Source organism: Falco punctatus (genome assembly GCF_963210335.1).
Source record: "Falco punctatus genome assembly, chromosome: 9".
NCBI lineage: Eukaryota > Metazoa > Chordata > Aves > Falconiformes > Falconidae > Falco > Falco punctatus.
In genome coordinates, this window is record NC_137589.1 from 5,277,993 (window position 1) to 5,297,298 (window position 19,306).

Here is a 19,306-nt window from a genome sequence, read left to right on the forward strand (position 1 = left end):
GCGGTGGGCCGGGCCGAGCCGCGGGAGGCATAACAAACATGGCGGCGGCGGCGGAGGCGGGCGGCGGTCGCGGCGCGGGGCGGCGGTGGTGAGTAACGTCCTCTCCTTCACGCCCCCCCCCCCCCCCCCCCCCCCCCCCCCCCCGCGCTGTGAGGGGGCTCGGTAGCGTGGCCGGCCACCGTCTAGGCAGCTGTAGCAGTGGTGGCTGGTGCCGTGACACGCCTGCCTGGCGGCCGCGGGGTCCCCAGTGAGGCCTCCCTTTGACGTGAGGGGGGCCGCGGCTTCCCTGCGGGCAGCCGGTGGGCAGCGGCGGGGGAAGGACGGGCGGGGATGGCCGCGCTGCCCCGCTGGGGGCGGCGGGCTGGGCCAGCCGGCGCAGACCCTCGGCTTCTCCCTTGTGGGAAGCGGGGGGACAGGGCAGGCAGGCTGGCGCGGGGGTCCCCGCGGTCCTGTCGCTTCCCGCGGTCCTGTCGCTTCCCGCGGTCCTGTCGCTTCCCGCCCAGGCGTGCGGGCGCGGCGGGCAGCGGGCAGCGCGGGGTGTCGCACCGCTGGCCGAGGTTGCCGTGGCAGGTGACAGGTCGCGGGGCTCGTCCCGGCGTCCGCCGGCGCTGCGATTCCGCTTCCCACGGGCAGAACTGCCTGAGAAAGAGCAGGAGGGGCTTGGTTGAGAGTCTGGGATCGTTCCTCCTTCGTTATTTTAGTTTTAAGTCATTTGCACCAGGAAAAAAAATGAGACTAGGGCAGAGAGATTCCCCCTTTTCTTCCTTAATTTCCTAAAAGAAAACGTGATGCATATATGTGCTTGTAGTCATCTTATTTTATTCTCTTATAATTACTACAGTGTGAGTTCTTGCTGGCTGTGTTGAACTACTGGTTGTTCTGCGTCTGAATTATTTTGTTCGGTAGAATTCTTGAGGCAAAATATTTATAACGCCTTTCATCCTAGCGCATCCTGTGGCACTTCTCAGGCAATAAACTCGGTACACATCAACACTATAACTAGTGTTAAATCCAGCAGTTGTGCCTGTGTAGAAAATGAATAACCAGTATTCTACCCGTCGGTATATAAAGCTGGAGAAGATGTAGTTGCCTATGCAGAAAACGTTCTGTGTAACTAGAACTTGAGGACCATTCAGTGTGATCAGTCCATTCGAGTGCCTGAAACATGAGCCAGTCTGCTCAGGTTTCTAGTAATTAGAATTGCACTTACTGGTTTGCGGCAGCGACGACATAGCGAGCGACATAGCGAGTGTCTGATCTGTATCGTCCCTTCCCTGAAAAGGAGAATTGCTGGTTGTATATCTATAAAAAAAAACATAACACAAAATCACAAAAGGTCCTTCTGTGCATAAAAATGTAGAGGTTTGAGGTGGTGCTTAAATTATGACAACTTACCTACATTGACATGAAAAAAAAAAGAATGTTTTGAAATTAAATTGATGAGGTACAGTTTTATTCAGTTGTTTACCAAAATGATGTATTTTCCCCAATAATTTTGTTTTAAATTTGCGTAATTTCTTTAAAAATTAAATGTAATTACAGAAATACAGTCAGGTAAGTTTTTCTGCCTTACAGAAAAGGGTACACAGATTCTTCAGTGAAAATATGCACCTTTAACATTGTTTCACGCTGAACCATTCAAGATTCAGAATGTTATTTAGAATTCAGAATTTATTCAATATTTAAAAACCAGAATGAATTTTAAATGGTTATTTCTTATAATTTGGTGAAAGTTGGCCTGATCAGAACTCTACCTTACATTGTCCTGTTTTTCTCTTCCATATCTTTATTTTTTATCCTGATATCTTTATTTTATTGCAGGAGACACCAACAAATGGAACATAAATTAACTTAAGCCTACATGAGGCTGGTGACACCTGAAAGAGGGTAGGCAAAATTGATTTGTAAAGATGTGTTCAAAACTGACTTGATGATGATGATAATAGTAGTAGCTGAGCATGCATCAGTATGATGTAAAAGAATATACTCATCTGGATGCCAAAAATTAACTAATGCTTGTAAATAACTTTGGAAATACCGGAGAATGTGTTTAAGTGTGGGCTTGAACTCAGGACTTGAGTGTTTGTACGTCACCTAATGTTTTGTTTAGTAGCTATTGGAAAACAAAAAGGTATTGTTAGTTAAAATGTAGCATTATATATTATTTCTGATTACAATCTGCAGGAATAGTAACGTGACTAACTCATTGTTTTCTTTCTAACTGAATCTAAGTTCTGTCTTCACAGACTCATTGAAAGTTGAGACTGTAGATGTTTGTTACTTACAGTCCCAAAAAAGGGGATGACCAGTTACTTCTAGTGAATATTTTTATTATTTCCATGTGAAATAATGAAGTGGTGTGTTATGGTTTAACCCCAGCTGGTAACTAAGTACCATGCAGCCACTCTCTCGCTCCCTCCTCACACAGAGGGACGGCGAGGAGAATAGGAAAGGAATGTGGAACTCCAGGGTTGAGATAAGAGCAGTAAAGTAAATCAAAAGCTGCGCATGCAAGAAAAGCAAAACAAGTAAAATCATTCACTACTTCCCATGGGCAGGCAGGTGTTCAGCCATCCCCAGGAAAGCAGTGCTCCATCACACGTAATGATTACTTGGGAAGGCAAACACCGTAATGCCAGATGTTTCCCCCTTCCTCCTTTTTCCCCCAGTTTATATACTCAGTGTGACATCATATGGTATGGAATAGCCCTTTGGCTAGTTCGGGTGAGCTGTCCTGGCTGTGTCCCTTCCCAGTTTCCTGTGCCTCTCCAGCTTTCTTGCTTGTTGGGCCCGAGAAACTGAAAAGCCCTTGCCTTAGTATAAACATTACCTGGCAACAACCAAAACCATCAGCATCCTGTCAACATTGTTCTCACACCAAATCCAAACCACAGCACTGCACCAGCTACTGAAAAGAAAAGTAACTCCATCCCAGCTGAGACCAGGACAAGTGGATTAAGACTTTCATGCAGGATAGGAAACTAAAATTTTGGGAGAACTATGAAATATGGCTTTCTGTAAGGCTTCTTTCCATCTTTGCTAATCAGTGATATTCAGTTGGTTTCCCAACACTACAGTTACCGTAACTGACTTGCCCAACTCTTGGATTTTTTGGTGCCACATGCTCACCAGAGAAACTATTCAAATCAGTATGTGATGAATATGTGAAAGAGTGTATGCAGTCTTTTGAAAAGTTTTTGCTGCAAGTGTTTGTTGTTTTTTTTTTTTTTTTTTAAATTAGAGCAGTAGAGTGTTAGAACCTCTCTTTCAAAATAATGTATTTTTTTCAAGTTTTTTCCTTACAACTCATGGGGCTTGGGAAAAACAATGGACTTAGATTTCCTTTCTTTCTTTCCAGGGGAAGTGGAGAAGCTGTACTCTGTGTTTTCTATCTGACCTATTGGGAGTACATTTTGGAGCATGTTTGCTACTTAGATAGGTACTAAAATTCAGGTATGATCCATTTAAAAAAAAAAAGGGGGAGGGGCAAGTTGATTTTGATTATTACATCATTTTATCCAATTTGATATTGTCCTTACGTTGCTGAAAATTATTTCATCAGTAATATGTTTGGTGATTTCTGAGTTAAAAGCTAAAAATTTATTAGGGCTGTCAGTTTGTGCATTGAGTCATATGGTATGATAAAAGTAACCCTTCACTTAAGTTTGTTGTGGGTTTTTTGTTTGTTTTTATGAATACATTCAAATTCAATGACATATGTGTTTTGAAAATATTTGTCCTTCTAGGTACAAGAGGCTGTAAGCATAAAGAGTGAATATGGGTGAAAAGAAGCCAGAACCTTTGGACTTTGTAAAAGATTTTCAGGAATATCTCACACAGCAGACTCACCATGTAAATATGATTTCTGGAGCAGTTAGTGGAGACAAGGAAGCAGAGACTCTTCAGGGAGGTAAGCTAATTTCAGCGCTATCAATTTTTTTTTTTTTTTGAGAATGACTGGACAATTTACATTTCAGATATAATTATGTAGACCACTAAAATTGTATGGATGCATTTCTGATAGTGATTTTCACATCACAAAAGATGTGTATGTACCTTTCTTTTAATCAGGGTGTGTTTTTATAGTTCTGTATATTTAAAGACCAAGGGCATGCAGAAGCAGAAGATATTTGGCATATTCGCACGGCAGGGTAGGTAGTATCCCACTGATTCTTGATTGAAATGTGTTACGTTATTCACAGCTGGGACAGAAGGTGATCAGAATGGTCTGGATCATCCTTCTGTTGAAGTTTCACTGGATGAAAACTCAGGAATGTTAGTGGATGGGTTTGAAAGGACATTTGATGGAAAGTTGAAGTGTCGATACTGCAACTATGCCAGCAAAGGAACAGCACGGCTTATAGAACATATCAGAATTCATACAGGTATGGAATATTCTGCAGTATTTTGCTGTGAGGCATTGTGGTATTAACTCAGTGTTATGATTTGCATGTGAGGAGTAAATACCTTCAAGCAGTGTGATAGTTCTTGGAGCTACCCAACAATTGGAACTCTTTTTTTGGGTTGTTTTTTTTTTTTTAATAGATTATTTTATTAAAGGTGTACCTTGTACCTTTTCAAATTATGCAGATTCCTACTTGCATTTATTATTGCAGACTACTGAATTTGAAGTAACTATGTATGGAAGTAAAGTTTAGAATGAAAACATCAGTGTAAATTGAAGGGCCCTAAATGTAACTTCTAGTTTTTCCTTGCTAATCAGAAAAGTGAAAAATATACATCCTGCCCCATGGAGATTTATAGGGGCTTTTCTTCCTCTGTTGTTCAGCTATGAAAATATTCCTGTTTTGTAGAACTTTCTACATGTGGCAGTATAAAACTAATAAGAAAACTATTCTTACAGGTAAAATATTCACATGAGGGTATATAATCAAATAAGTGATTAGTAACAGTAATGAAAAGAAAAAGTATTTACTATGGCTTGTTTCAGAGCATTTGCCACTGTTGGATTTCTAAAGTTGAGAAGCAGAACTCTCAGTAAAGGTTAGAATATCCTCAACTGTTCATGAAGTCAGCTCTGACATCTTGGCAAATGAGAGAAAACAAATGAAAGGTCCTTGTGATGTCTGTCTTTGGTCCCTGTCAAGTATATTATACTGATACAGAAGACTTTATGGTTGTTAATTAGAATAATAAGAAAAAAAATTGTATTCTGCAAAGAATGGAAGTTTTGACAGGTTTCTGATCTGTTATGAACTGTCCCGGAACTTTTAAGTGTATGGTGTTGATTGTCTTGGGTAGGTGGCATTCTGGGACTCACTTTGAAGGAAACACATTGTTGTAACTTAACTGTACCTAATTACATCCATTAGTCAGATTCTCATGTTGCTGTGACCCATTGCTGTGAACCGTTGCTTCTACACAGTAACTCCCAGGGTGTATTTTGGGGGAGTCAGTGCTCTTTGCACTGGTCCTGCAGTGTTGGCTTGTTTCAACAAGGTGTAACAGGATAGAAAGTGGCAGCCAACTAGAAATCCAAGAGTTCTGAGGTTCAGATTCTGAAGATCTTGGAAATTCTCGTCTTGTGCTACTGTGAGCTACCTCTGTGTGTAGCTGTGGTTGTTTTCAGATTCCCAGTGAAAGTTTTGTGTAGTTTCAGTAGTGTACAAAGCGCTGTGGCTTGTGCATTTGACACAGCATTAATGCCATGGCTTGCTGCAGATCTGCAAAGCAGCAGTGTGTTTTGGAGCACTTTTTTTGGTCTAGTTTTTCATAAAGCACTTATAGCTTCGCCCACTGTTTGCCTTATATGGTATGTGGACAATAAGAAATTTTTTTAACAGCTTTGCTCGTGCAGTGCTATTTCTGAGCTTGTGGAATGAGGGCCATGTAGTAGGAGAAAAGGTACTGCAGACTTACACAGTTAATTTTTAAATGGTACTTAAAGATGCAGAAGTAACATCAACTTTAAAATTTCATGTCTTCTTAGTAGCATATAGCTAGTGCCATCTAAAATCTTGCATCCCAAGCCCACAGTTACTAATGGCCAGTTGTCAACATGGGCAGATGGACTGCTAGAAGTGTGACAGGAAACATAAATTGCTACTAGATGTTGGTGTTGTGTGTTTGCTGATTCTTGAGGTGTTTTTGATGGCTTCGGTGTGCAGCGGGTTTTTCAGAAAGAATGACTGAAATAATGTATTGTTACTTAATATCAAATGTCATACATTTTAGGTATACTAGGAAGCAAAAAATTAAATCTTCCTTCTTTAAATGTCAAAGTGTGGGTATTGGTATAGTGTCAGCATTTCTTCTCTTACTCTAGGAAGCTGCCTACCTTTTTTATATTCTCAGATCTTAGGTTAACAGTTCTTTTGTGTTTTCAGAATGCTTTCTTATCCTGCTGCTGCTTTAGGGAGCAGAGGTCCCGAAGTGGCTAGAGGGAGCAGAACAATAACTGCTGCAGGTTATGACCATTTCAGCACAGTTGCAGCATAATATATACAAAAGCAAGAAGGGTTCCAACCAAGAATTGAGATGCTGAGAAGTGTCCTCAAAAATCTCTGACCCAGTGGTTGTTGTTCAGAAGCCACACAAATTTAAGTTTTTTAGGACAAGGCATAATATTTGGGGTTTCAGCCTTGACTAACATTTTGAGTTGTTTCTCAAGGTTGTGTTCTATGATATTGTTAGCATTATACCAGAAGAACGGAGCTTTACATGTGGGTTGACTATTGTCTCAGCGCTGCTGCAGGTATTCCTGTTAACAGGGTATATGCATGACACATTTGATCAAAGAAGCTTTCACAAATATCATAGGAAAAGGTAGCCAAATTGAAGGCACGCATCACTCTACTGCAAAATCATGCAGTCTGAATTATCTCTGTTTCAGAAAGCTAGCTAGCATTGAGAGAGGGATACAGGACATGTCAGCCTACTGTCGATTGAAGAGCTTCAGCAATTTGGACACACCTTCACATAGTGAGTGCTTTATAGCCAGGTTACTGGTTCAAACATGTCTCATGCCCAATAAAATACCAGTAACTGTACAAATGATAACAGTTCATTTCCCTACGCCAATCTGTTCAGTTTTATAGCATAGACAAGAATCTCAGGCTCCCAGAGGCCTTTTATTTCTCTGTGTAGTTTCCCCTTTGCCTTATTACGATACATTTCACAATCTTAATACAGTGCTGCATGGTGTAGTGACGACACCACCATTTTGCCGTTACCTTAATGGCTCTCCAGGAAAGCCTGGCTTTGTTTCTTTGGATAGAGACAGGGGACTCCAGAATAAGGGAAGTTTGTTTGGTTTGGTTTTCTTGTGTTTTTTCACTCAAGGGCAAGGGGATCCAAGACCTGAGTGTTGTTTGGCTCAGAAAAGTGGCAAAGGGCCAAGAGATTGATTGTATGGACTATGAAGGCTCAGAGTGACTGAATCAGCATCAAAATAGGGACGTGATAGCCTCAGAGTAGTCTAAGTAAACAGCTAGTGCATCCTGGTTAACACACAAAAATGCAGCAAGGTATCTGCCAAAGTAATTATGAACCAGGCATGATCGCGCAACAATTAAGTGCAACTTACTGCAGAATTAACATCATGCTGAGTCTGACAGCAGTATAATTAGTAGTTCAGCAGTATTAAGGGCATACAACATGAGGTGCAAATTTATATCTCTGTAACCAGTTTAGAATGAAATAAGACCTTTCAGATTGACAAGTCCTTTGTGAATATGGGGAGTTTGTCGGTTGTCTTACATCATTGTTTGTACCAAATCTCCAGATCTTTACAGATGTGTGTGTGTATATATATATATATATATATATATATATATATGAATACATACGTATGCTATGGAGAAGTCAAGGTTTCAGCTGGTGCAAATAAGGTACTTGGAAGTAGCACAAAAATTACTTTCTTTCCTATTGAAGAGCCAGTAATGTAAAGAAAAAAAAATTCTCCTATTTGGTATCCCAGGTTGTGACTCCAAATTGTATGATGTTCCACAAGGGCTTCCTGAATCAGTCACATGCTGTCTTACGGGGTCACTACAGTGCTTGCAGTGTAGTAGTGGCCCTCACTGCATTCAGATCTCTGGCTTTTATAGTTCTAGGTGGATTTTGAAAGCCAGGAAACAGGTGTATTGGCCTGTATTTAAAATAGTAGACAATGTTTCAAAAAAAATGTGAAAGCTGAAGAGAAAGGAGTCCACTCACATCTTTCTGGAGTTTGTTGTGCTGTGTGGCAAGAGAATCATTTGCACAATAGTGATTTAGGAACTGACCTGGCATTCTATGTAGGAATATGAGATGGTGCTTCATTTCAGCACCTGAACATGTGTCAAATCCTTCAGGCGTTTCTACTAACATTGCACACCTGGATCTAAAAACTCCTGGAAGATCAGTCTATGAAAGGAAAATCAAAAGTCCCAAAGTATTTTGTTATAAATAGGTTGGCCTCTAATCATGTTTGAAATTTTTTTAAGTACTTTTAAAAGTGTTAATGTGAGTATCTCTAAATATCATTTAATAGAAGAGCAAAGTTCCACCTATCCAAAAGGAGAATACCTGACTATCATGTGAGAGAGAGCACACAGCTGCCCAGGGATTAGCTGGCTTTTGTTTTCTTTAACTCTTTAGCCACAGGGTCCTTTTTTTCAAAATTCAGTTCTGGAGTAGATGCATGTGTGCATGTGTTATTTAGATAATAGTTCCAGGATGTTTAAAAGTAGGAGTGTTTGGAAGATGCTGAAAGGATACCCTCCCTCAATGCTGAAGCGCAGTTATCATTTAGAATGATTATATTTTGGTGGTATAGATAGTCCTGTAGCCAATGGTGTAGAAGAATGGCTGCAGAAGCGTGGCCTTAGACTCTCTGAAGATCTGCACAATCCAGGCCTGGTATCAGAATAGGCCTGTAATCAGAATTGTACTGAAGTTGCTTTGCTGAAGTTAACAAGAAAGGTAGCCTTGAGCTATTCTTGAATCCTGAGACCAAGTAATTATACTGTGCCAACAGGCCGTGGCTGTAACAAGCTACAGCTGCTGGGAAAGCAGGTGCAGGGCCAACAAAGATAGGGACCCGTATGGGAAAATAGGGAGTAACAAACTACAAGGCTGAAGCACAGCAACACAATTAGCTACATGGATAGAATGCTTATTTTAGTCATGATAATTAGGGGTGTGAGAACCGCGCGCGTTTAGAGACTACTAACCAATTATATTTCTGCTTTACGAATATGCAGCTCCCAGTTAGCTACTTTTTGTTCCATGCAAAGCCTTTTTCAAGCACTCTATGAGATGCTACGGGCTAACCTCCTTTAATTTTCCAGGTGAGAAGCCACACAGATGCCATTTGTGTCCTTTTGCATCAGCTTATGAACGTCATCTGGAAGCTCACATGCGATCGCATACTGGTGAAAAACCATACAAATGTGAATTGTGCTCCTTTCGCTGCAGTGACAGAAGCAACTTATCTCATCACCGCAGACGCAAACATAAAATGGTGCCTATCAAGGGTACAAGGTCTTCCCTAAGCAGCAAGAAAATGTGGGGGGTTTTGCAGAAGAAGACCAGCAATTTGGGGTACAGCAGAAGAGCATTAATTAATTTGAGTCCACCTTCCATGGTGGTTCAGAAACCAGACTACCTTAATGATTTCACTCATGAAATCCCAAATATCCAGACTGAAGCATATGAGAGCATGACAAAAACAACCCAGAGCAGTGGGTTGCCAAGAGAGCCGCAAGACCTTATGGTAGATAATCCTTTAAACCAGCTCTCTACATTAGCCGGACAGTTATCTAGCTTGCCACCTGAAAACCAAAATCCAGCCTCTCCAGATGTTGTTTCCTGTCAAGATGAAAAGCCTTTCATGATACAGCAGCCTGCTGCACCTGCAGTAGTTTCAGCTGTGTCAGCAAATATTCCTCAAAGTTCATCTCCAACCAGCCCAGACCCTCGGCCTACACACAATCAAAGGAACTATAGTCCCGTGGCAGGTCCCAGCAGTGATCGCAGTGCCCACACCAGTACTCCCAGCATAAGTAACAGTCAACCAAGTACTCCAGCTCCAACCCTTCCGGTTCAGGACCCGCAGCTTCTGCATCACTGCCAACACTGTGACATGTACTTTGCGGACAATATCCTTTATACTATTCACATGGGATGTCATGGATTTGAAAATCCTTTTCAGTGCAACATATGTGGGTGTAAGTGTAAAAATAAGTATGACTTTGCTTGCCATTTTGCAAGAGGCCAACATAGTCAACATTGACTGAGAACATGCTTTCATTTAGTTTTTTAACATATTACAGTATATTTTTCGTACTTCCTGAAGGAAAGCTTGCACATTCCCATATGAATCTTCACATAAATCATTTTGACAAGGGAGGCAAATTTGTTTCTATGTTGTCATAAAACTTGCCAGGGAAATTTTGTATAAGATGTGGTTGTTATTTCATATGTAGCCTTCCAAAAAAAGCTGAGATAGTGCTATAAGAATTGCAATGCATTCACATGCTTTTGTTGCTGAATTTAAGTTGCTTGCACTTAATCCCAGTAAACATTCTACAAATGTAGAAGCAGAGTGTGTCCTGAGATACAGGATGCAATTGTCAGACTGTTAACTAGGCAAGACAAAATATATTAACCATAAGATATGAAAGGTTAATGCAGTGACACATATGACTACTTTGGAGATGTACTTATCCATAAAAACTTAGCTACTCCAAACTGGAAAAACAAACAGAAGCAACTTTCACATACAAATTCAATTTGGTGTAAAACTTGCTTTAATGTGATGGAGGTTAATAATAAGTTTTTCCTTAATATAGTCTAAACTCTTCATGCCTAGGGCTCAAATACTAATTTAACTATTATTTTTAAAACTCCTCACAAAACTAGAAGATAGCAGATTATTGTGAATGAAACTCTGGCAGAAAAAAAGGAAGTTAAAATCTTGTCATTCACTAGTTATACAAAAGAAAAATAAAGTGAGACACCTTACTTTAAACTACACTTCGCAAAATTTTACATCATTCTTTATAAAATAAGGTAATTGTAAAACAGTCATAATAAAGAACTTGTAGAACTAATATATATTCCATGAGATTTTTAACTGCCTTAAACTAATTTGTACAGATACTTAAAATTTGCACAATTAGACTTCTGTCTTGCAGATAGAAGTTCTAATAGAAACAAACAAGAAGTTTACAAATTAAAAGTCATTTGTTCAGTTTCATCCTGGGCCAAGCTACAACTGATAGGTTGCCTGTATGTTTGGAAGTTGTATAAGCAGGTCTATTGTAAACTTCAGCTAACTTGGAAGTCAGTTTGTCTTGTTCCCTCCCCCAGATCTGCTGTTCTTCTAGTGTGCTAGAAATAAGGGGAGGGGCTTCTGGGTTTTCTGAACTGGTCGTGTAGTAGGTAAAGAAATGCCAGCTAACGACATTGGAAGTCATTGTGATTAATAATTGTAGGTGGCAAATGGTAACTGAAGATGTACGTGAAGTCCATTGCACATGTTTATTTTTTTTATACTGTACATCTTACTTTAGAAGCACCTAGGCTAACAGACAGGCACTTTAAACCTAGCAAAACTAATAAAAGCTCTTAATGTGCTACACAGGAATTTGTAATGTTTCAAAAAAGTGAAGAACTGTTACATTTCCCATTATTTAGACATGCACTTTTATCTTCGTTTGTCTTATTTGAGACAAATTAAAGCTTCCCTTATATGTTCCCCTTTTACTGTCAACAAAGTATGGCAGCAAATATATTTTGTTAAAAGCAGGAAGATTTTACTAAGGTTCTGCAAGTCAGTGGTTGGAATCTGAATAGCAGATATTTGGCTTATTCAAATTGATATTGTTACGGGAGCTAAAGCTTCCTGAAGCCAATGGAAAAACTTACAATGACTTCGGTGTAAGGTCAATGCAGGAAAAACCACCCTTCTGAGAATTCTAGCTTTAGAATTAATTTTCAGTTTAATGAATTAGAAATTTGAGAACCAAATATCTTTCACTGTACCTAACCTACTTACTGTTGAATTTTCCGTGCTTAAGTAACCAGTTGAAGGAACTGGATTCTCGGCTGCACATAGTCTTGTAGTGGTGAGATCAAAAATACACGGTTGAAGTATTTCCTATGTAGTAAAGATGGATGATAACATACTCTCGCTCCTAAAAAAAAGATTTTTGGTTTCAGGCCTGGTTCAAAATCCTTTTCAGTACATTTGTGAAACAATCTGATTTTCATTTTTAATAATGATACTCTTTATAATTCCAAAATATCTCTTAGTTGCTTTATACTTTTTAAATTTATTTTATAGGCAAAACTGCAACTCTGTGTGCGTAAACACACAGAGAGAGCCCTTTATGTTAATGATTAAAAGTTGACTGAACTGGAATCCAGTGGGAAGTTACTGCTCCTGTACAGGTTTTGTAACTTGACTTTTCTAGTCGAAGAATGTAGAAATGACAGCTCTCTTTTGATCACACATTGATACATTCTACAATCTGGATTTAGGTAGAACACAGAACAACAGACGTTACTGGTGAAGACTATTACAATTAGTAATTTATAGAGATAATTTTCCTTGCCTTTTGGTAGATGGTGCAAACGTCTATTCCTAGGCTCTGGCAACTCCAAGATTCTGAAATGGTGGATCATAGCAGCCAAGTACTCGTTGGTTTGCAGCTCCAGCCTTTCTCCCTCTTGGTATCGGTAGGGCGATGAACTTCAGTGAGTGTAAATGTTTGAGATTTCATCCTTCTGATCTATTAGGACTTTCACTGGCAGTGCCTGCAAACATTATAGACTTTTCTTTTTGCATCAGCTAATGATTTGGCGATTTAGAAGAATAACTTCTGAACCATGATGCCCCTGAATGAAATTTGAGATAGGAGAACAGGTAGGTCACTACTAGAGGTAGCTGGTAGCAAGAGGAAGCCTGCAAGATCTTATTGAAAACGGGCCCTCATTTAGGAGGGGATCCTCTGTTGCCGGAGAACACATGTTCTTAATAGTAGAACTCAGTATGAAAAAGAAAATCTAACCCCAAACCTTGCAAATTGTTGTTTACAAGTGTTTTAATACTGCTGACTTCATACCGTTGTTTCTCCTTCAAAGTACCTAAGAAAATCAGCTTGGACATCTATGAACTGTTGACCAATGATAAAAATAATTATTCTTCCTTCTTTCCTTGTGCAAGCTCCTATTTGCAGGGTGGATTCATAGGCAGCAGCAGGCTTTGGTATCTGGACTGGGATTCTTAATTTTCTGATGTAATACCGTATGCTCAGTTGTGCCAAACAGTACACTGACTGATCTGTTTCCTTGTCTACTGAGTAGGTTTGTAAGGTGTATTTTCCTATTAGTTTTTCTTAATTTTGTACATGCTATTTACTGTAATTTAAAGACCAGAATGAGTACTGGAAAATTATTTTAGAGTATGATTCTGATGATTTCCTTGCACAGGCAGGCCTTACTCTGAATCAGTGAGAGATATTTGTCAGGAATTGTGGACTTAAGTCCTTGGTTAGTAAGACTTTTCATATTGAGTTCTCCATGTGCTACGCTGCACTAACTTTTTTTTTTTTTTTTTTTTAAAACAACAAATCCTTATAAGGTGGTGATTAGCATTGTAACTTGTATTAACAGGGAAGTTTGGGAATGAGCTGAAATTTTTCCATAGCTTGACTCTGTTGTAGTTGCAAAACATTAACTTTGTGGATTTTTTTGTTTTTATTGTAATAGATTATTCTATAGATTTGTTGAAATTTTTAACATGCACTATTGACAGTACTCAATACAGACTTACTATTATGAGGCTGAACATCTTAGTAGATTATCTCGGTTAATACTTAAACCAACTGGGAAGCAGCTAATAGGGAAAAATAATTGTTTTTTCAGATATATGTTCAGATGCAGAGGATTTTGACATAAAATGCTGGTTGGCATTTTAACACAAAACTCTGTGCTGGAATACATGTTCCAACAGTGTTTCCTAGCAAAATGATCTGTTGTTACTTATTTTGTTCCAGAATGTTTGGGGAGTTTGCTCGTTTGGTTTTTGTTTCTTTTTGACAAAGGGAATGTAATTTAGAAGTCTTCACTGGCAAGTTTTCTGTTAATTTTAATCTACGGCAAATGGATGTTCTGCTGCAGGAAATCTATCCCCTGCTGAAACATTTTTCATTGAGCAATCTTTGTGTATGTGCTTCTAAGTACCTGCTTTGTTAATAATATGTATTTCAGTGTAAAGAGCATATTTTGTATGCAAAAATGAAACCTGTTAGAGTTGTAAAATAAATTTAATTGTGTAGTGAATGTTTTCAGATGACAAGGTTAAATCTGAAGTAACTCTGCTATATCTGGTGTAGTTCATGTTGTGAAGCTTTGCTTTTGTAAGATAGGAATAAAATAACACTTTCTAATTAAGTTGCATGTTAATTCTTAGTTGCCTATGCTTCAACAGGTGGAACTGGTGAACTGCTCATGACTAGGTGTGGTCTAGATATGGTAAGGAAGGTAAGCTTACCTGCTGGGTAAGCAAGGAACAGTGCCTTTGTTTTGTCTACTCTAATTGAAAAGGCTTCATTTTATTGCTGACATAGGACGTGCTTCTTTTCCTTTCTGCTGTTAATCTTGCACATTTGGTCATCTTCCAAATTTTTTGTTTCCTCATACTCGGATCCCCTTTTTATCAAGAGTGTTTGTATGTCTGAAATCAGTTTTTATTGTGGTGAGGTGGTTGTCGCTGCCTATGGAACTTCTGTGTATGTTGTTATGAGCAACTCTGAAGGCACCACGTTTTAAGTTGACATCGGAGTTAATTCTATGTGCGTGCATACATGCATGCAGTTCTCAAGTTTCTGGTTCTTTGCAGTTTCTGTCAGGGAAATAAGCAGAGAAGCCAAGAGCCATCCCATCTCGCTTCTTGGTTTTATACCTTCCCAGGCATGTATTCTCTGGAGGTGCTCAGGTAGCCGATTGACAGAGCACAGCAGGTCACCATCCAACGTGCTCTTCTAAACCTAAGCTGAAGGAGGCTCTGGGAAAGCCGATCCAGACCGGGGTTAGTCTCACTGTAAGCAGGAAACAGGACTAGGTGACTTCTATGTGTTCCCCCCAGGCTAACTTTTTCTGTGATTCTGTGAAATTTCAATAAAATCTAAGGATGGTTTGGTTTTGGCTTGATATTCAAAGTACGCTAGACTGTTTCTCTTCCATAATAAGGGAGGAAGAGTTAGACAAGGCACAAGCCTCCAGAGGAGAAAGCTTTATCTCTTAGATGCTTTCAGTGGTACTGCTCAAGGGATAAACTCTGGGCTCTTAGAATAAAACACCACCATTCTCTATGTCATTATTTTAAAATGTATTTATTAACTACATTGCTTGCTCCATGTTGGAATGCAGAGATGAAACTTGCAGCAGGGTCTGAATATTGATTTTGTATGCAAATTTGTTTTTTCAAATTATTTCCTTGCCGCAAGTCTTCCAGAAGTTCTGCTTTGAGTTTGTTGAGCTCTTCTGCCAGGCTCTTCATCTCACTTGGGAGTACGTTTTTATCTAAAAGAAAATTGAAGCTGAAATTTTAACGTGATCCTTAAAGATAAAATTTACAGATTCTTGACTCGCACTACAAGTAACTTTGGCCAGACTTTGGAAGAAGGTGATTGCTTTGGTCACACCCGCAGGGTTGGGATTCCTTAACAGTTTACCCCAAGGGAATTTCATAGGCTTAGTCTTATGTTGCCCCCTAGCACCTAGAACATGCTACACGTACCTTTTGCATCCTTCATTGCCTGAGAGATGATTCGTCTGCACGTCTGATCAGCCTGATGGACAGCACTAGCTGCACAGATTGCTCGATCTGCTTCCTAGCCAGGGTGACCAACAGAGAGGAAGAATATGTGCAAACGCATTAAACTTGATTTAGGCTGCCATCAACATTTGAAGTACTCTTTGAAAACAAGTAAAACATTGGCAGCAACTTGATGACCAGTGCAGTGCGCACCTGCTCTGTTGAATTCAGAGGTGGGTATGTGCGATGTTAAGAAGTGAACGTTATTTTCCTTAGTGTGATGTGACAGCTCCAAAACCTTTTTACTACTCTAGAACATATAACAGTATTCTTAAAGGTAGTTTAGTCGCTTAACTTAATAAGGTGATAGAAGTACCCATTTGAAATAGGATTAACTCTTTGTGTATGCTTTTGTAATCAAGAAGTGCAATCGCTATTTCTCAGTTTGTCATTGTGGCGTTCTGAATACAATTCAGGATTAACTAACTTGCTCATTCACCATTATCCAAAAGAGCTGCAACAGTGAAGAGAAGCCTTGCTACCTTTTGCTCAGTGTCTTCCTCATTTTGCTTCACTGGATTTTCCAAAGCAGTGGCCAGCAAACTAATTATCTGCTCACTAAGAAAACAAACAACAGAGTAAACCACATTAATCAAACAGTTTCGCTGAAGATTTTTCTTTCATTTTGTGATGACACCTCATCACAGAAAAAAAAGCAAGTCCAGTTAAATTTATGAGGCAATCAATGAAATAATCTTTATACAGCAAGTTAGATGAAAAACAATTACAGCTAAAACTACAGCCAATTATTTCCAGTCTTAAAAGTTTCAGACAATTCACATAGATTTTCAGCAGCAGTTTAGTAACACAGTTTGGAGGTTAACTCTGCAAAGAATGATGGCCATGAGTTCCTGACAACTGGCGTGTATTCTGTGTAGCTGACAGGCTTCCAAAAATCACCATATGGAATGTTTTTTACATACTGTTCAGGCACAGTGAAAAGCTTCTACCCCCCCGTTTATGAAAATGGTACTTAGTGAAAACCCCAGCATCAACCCGGTAGCATACTCATCCTCTGGAGCGCCATCCAAACTTTTCAGAATGAGGCTGTTCTGTTCCCAAGCGTTCTTCTTGGGATCTGGCATTTCTATTTTTCTTGCCATTAGATATATTGTCTGGTCAGGTACCGGATGGCTTCTTAGACAATTTCTCTGCAAGCAGCATTCAAGTGGACACTCTAAAAATAACTGGCAGAAGCTCAAGGAATCTAAAAGAACATAAACAGCCGACTTTACCTTTAAGCTATTAAAGCAAAAAATTCTAAGTGCAACATGCAGGAGAAAGGCTTTACATAAATGAAGAACTTCTATACTAGTTCTGAGCCTGAAATGAATACAAACAATTTTACCTTCCAGGCTGCTCAAGTAGTAATTTCTGAGATCAACATATATAAAAAAGGTTTGGAGTGACCTAGCATTTCTAATGACGCAGTAATAAAGGTGATGCTTACTGTACTGCAGGAATCTAACAATTAAGAGTTACAAACATTCCACATGAGCACGTAAAGAATGGGAGTTAAAGCACGCTGAATTTCCAACAAAGCTGAAAAGGTTCTTGTGTGTAGGAACAAAGAGTAATTACATTTTCGAGCCAGCTGGTACACCTCGTATCTCATGCTCTGGTAATAAAAATTGTCATCCAAGATGAGGTAGAGCGGCCTAGACGTGGCTGGAGGTGCCCAGCAAGGGCCAGGTCCGGCCTGTCCCTCCGCCGGGCAGAGCAGGCCCTGCCGCTGGCAGCAGGCCAGCAAGCGGTGCCAGGCGGCCGGCGGGGTGGGGGCGGCCTGCGGGTCCTCACCGAGCAGCGCCCGCAGGACACGCTCCAGGCACTGCAGCAGCTCGCGTCGGCTCCGCTTCCAGCAGGGCGGCTGCGGGGGAAGGCAGCAAGGGGTGAGGGCCCGCGCCGCCCCGCCCCAGCTCCCCTGCCAGGCCCCGACCCCCCCCGCTACTCCCCAGGCCCCGGCCCTCCGGCAGGCTCCGGCTCCCCGGCCCCCAGCCGCCCGCCCTCCGCCGCTCTCCAGGCCCCGGCCCCGGCCCTCCGCCGGCCCCCAGGCCTCGGCCCCGGCCTCGGCCCCGGGACGCGCCGCGCTGCCTGGCAACGGCCGTCGCGCAGCCAGTGACGCTACTGAGCGGCGCCTCGGGTGGCCAATGAGAGCAGAGGGCGCGCCGCGGGAAGGCGGAGAGCCGCACTGACCAGCGGCCCCGCCCCCGGCTCGCGCGGGCGGAAGGCCTCCGGCGGGATCAGCTCGTCGTAGGCCAGCAGCGCGCAGGCCCAGCCCCGGCGTTGCGGCAGGCGGCGGCGCAGGGCGCGGCCCAGCGTGGACTTGCCGGCGGCCGGCAGCCCCCCCAGCACGCACAGCCCCACCCGCGCGCGCCCGCCGCCGCCCCGCCGCTCCGCCGCCGCCGCCAGCGCCGCCACCGGCCCGGTAGCCGTCCGGGACTGCCGCCGCTCTGCGCATGCGCGGGGCCGGCGGGCGGGGCGGGGCGGGAACCGCCGGCCTCACTCGCCGGTTAATTGGATAATGAGTTAAATATTGCATCTGAGTCGGGCGGTTGCGCGAGCCCGGCCGTGGGGTCTGTTACGGACATAAAATCGAGATGCTACTACGTGTGCGGACCCTGATGATTTATTTTAAATTGCGGTAATTCATACTGCGCTTGTTGATGAGGCCTAAGCGATAGGGATACGTAATAACAGCAATTAAAGATCCTGAGGAGTTAAGGTCGGTGACGCTCCTTCGGCAGAGCCCGGCCCTGCCTGCACGCGCTGGGTCCCGCGGGCAGCCCCCGGGGAGGCGGCCAGCACAGGGGGCAGAGACCCGTTCTGCAGAGGCGGCTCTGTACCGGGCTCCGTGCCTGCCCCATCTGCTAGCTCGTACCCCAAAGTTTGCACGGTGCGATTTACCCCGCGACGTACGGGCTGGTCAGCAGCCTTGGTCTTGCCCATGAGTTTGTCTCTGCGTAGCAGCTTCTTTTCCGTTAGTTGCCGTTTTGACAAGCCGTCGCTACGTGTATTTTCTTTTACATCAGTACAGGCTTCCAATTGTCCCATTTAGCATGATGAAAGTTACCTGTTGGCTTTGTAGTTGAATCAGTTTTTAGCAAAAATCGCAATTTGTGGTAACCAGTAACCATTAAACCATTGTTACATTGTATAATTTGTTTCCTGATGCCCCACGTTTTCTGTAGCAACAGAGATGGGCTGGTTTCATTTAGACTCAGATACGTTACCTACTGAGTTTGTTTCCACGGCTAGTGTTACGAGGTTACTTTTATACACTACCTGAACTGGCAGGTAGCGTGGCCAGTGGGTCGTGAGGGGTGGCATCTGGGTCCCAGCTTTGCTTGGGCTGCGCCGAGGACAAGGCTCAGAGCAACACGTGGGAACTGTCGGCGAGCCTGGCATGTGGGGTGCAGCTGCGGTCCGTGTGCTGCTGAGACAGCGCTCCGGGAATTGGGCAGACTGCGGGCTTCCCAA

The 19,306-nt window shown here is 42.0% G+C and overlaps 2 protein-coding genes across 2 annotated transcripts; one reads left to right on the top strand and one right to left on the bottom strand.

Moving 5' to 3' along the window:
* Positions 1-13,567, top strand: IKZF5 (IKAROS family zinc finger 5). The gene is made up of 6 exons (XM_080403151.1): positions 1-88; positions 1,822-1,887; positions 3,359-3,453; positions 3,747-3,910; positions 4,203-4,385; positions 9,294-13,567. The coding sequence occupies exons 4-6, from the start codon at positions 3,778-3,780 to the stop codon at positions 10,235-10,237; spliced, it is 1,260 nt and encodes a 419-aa protein (XP_080259277.1). The 5' UTR covers positions 1-88; positions 1,822-1,887; positions 3,359-3,453; positions 3,747-3,777; the 3' UTR covers positions 10,238-13,567.
* A 145-nt stretch (positions 13,568-13,712) lies between these two features.
* Positions 13,713-18,880, bottom strand: PSTK (phosphoseryl-tRNA kinase; the record flags this gene model as incomplete). The annotated part of the gene is made up of 7 exons (XM_080403072.1): positions 13,713-15,534; positions 15,752-15,845; positions 16,312-16,387; positions 16,838-17,036; positions 17,411-17,696; positions 18,023-18,327; positions 18,673-18,880. 7 exons carry the CDS (start codon positions 18,878-18,880, stop codon positions 15,329-15,331), a joined length of 1,374 nt encoding a protein of 457 aa, XP_080259198.1. The 3' UTR covers positions 13,713-15,328.
* Between the last annotated feature and the right edge of the window lie 426 nt (positions 18,881-19,306).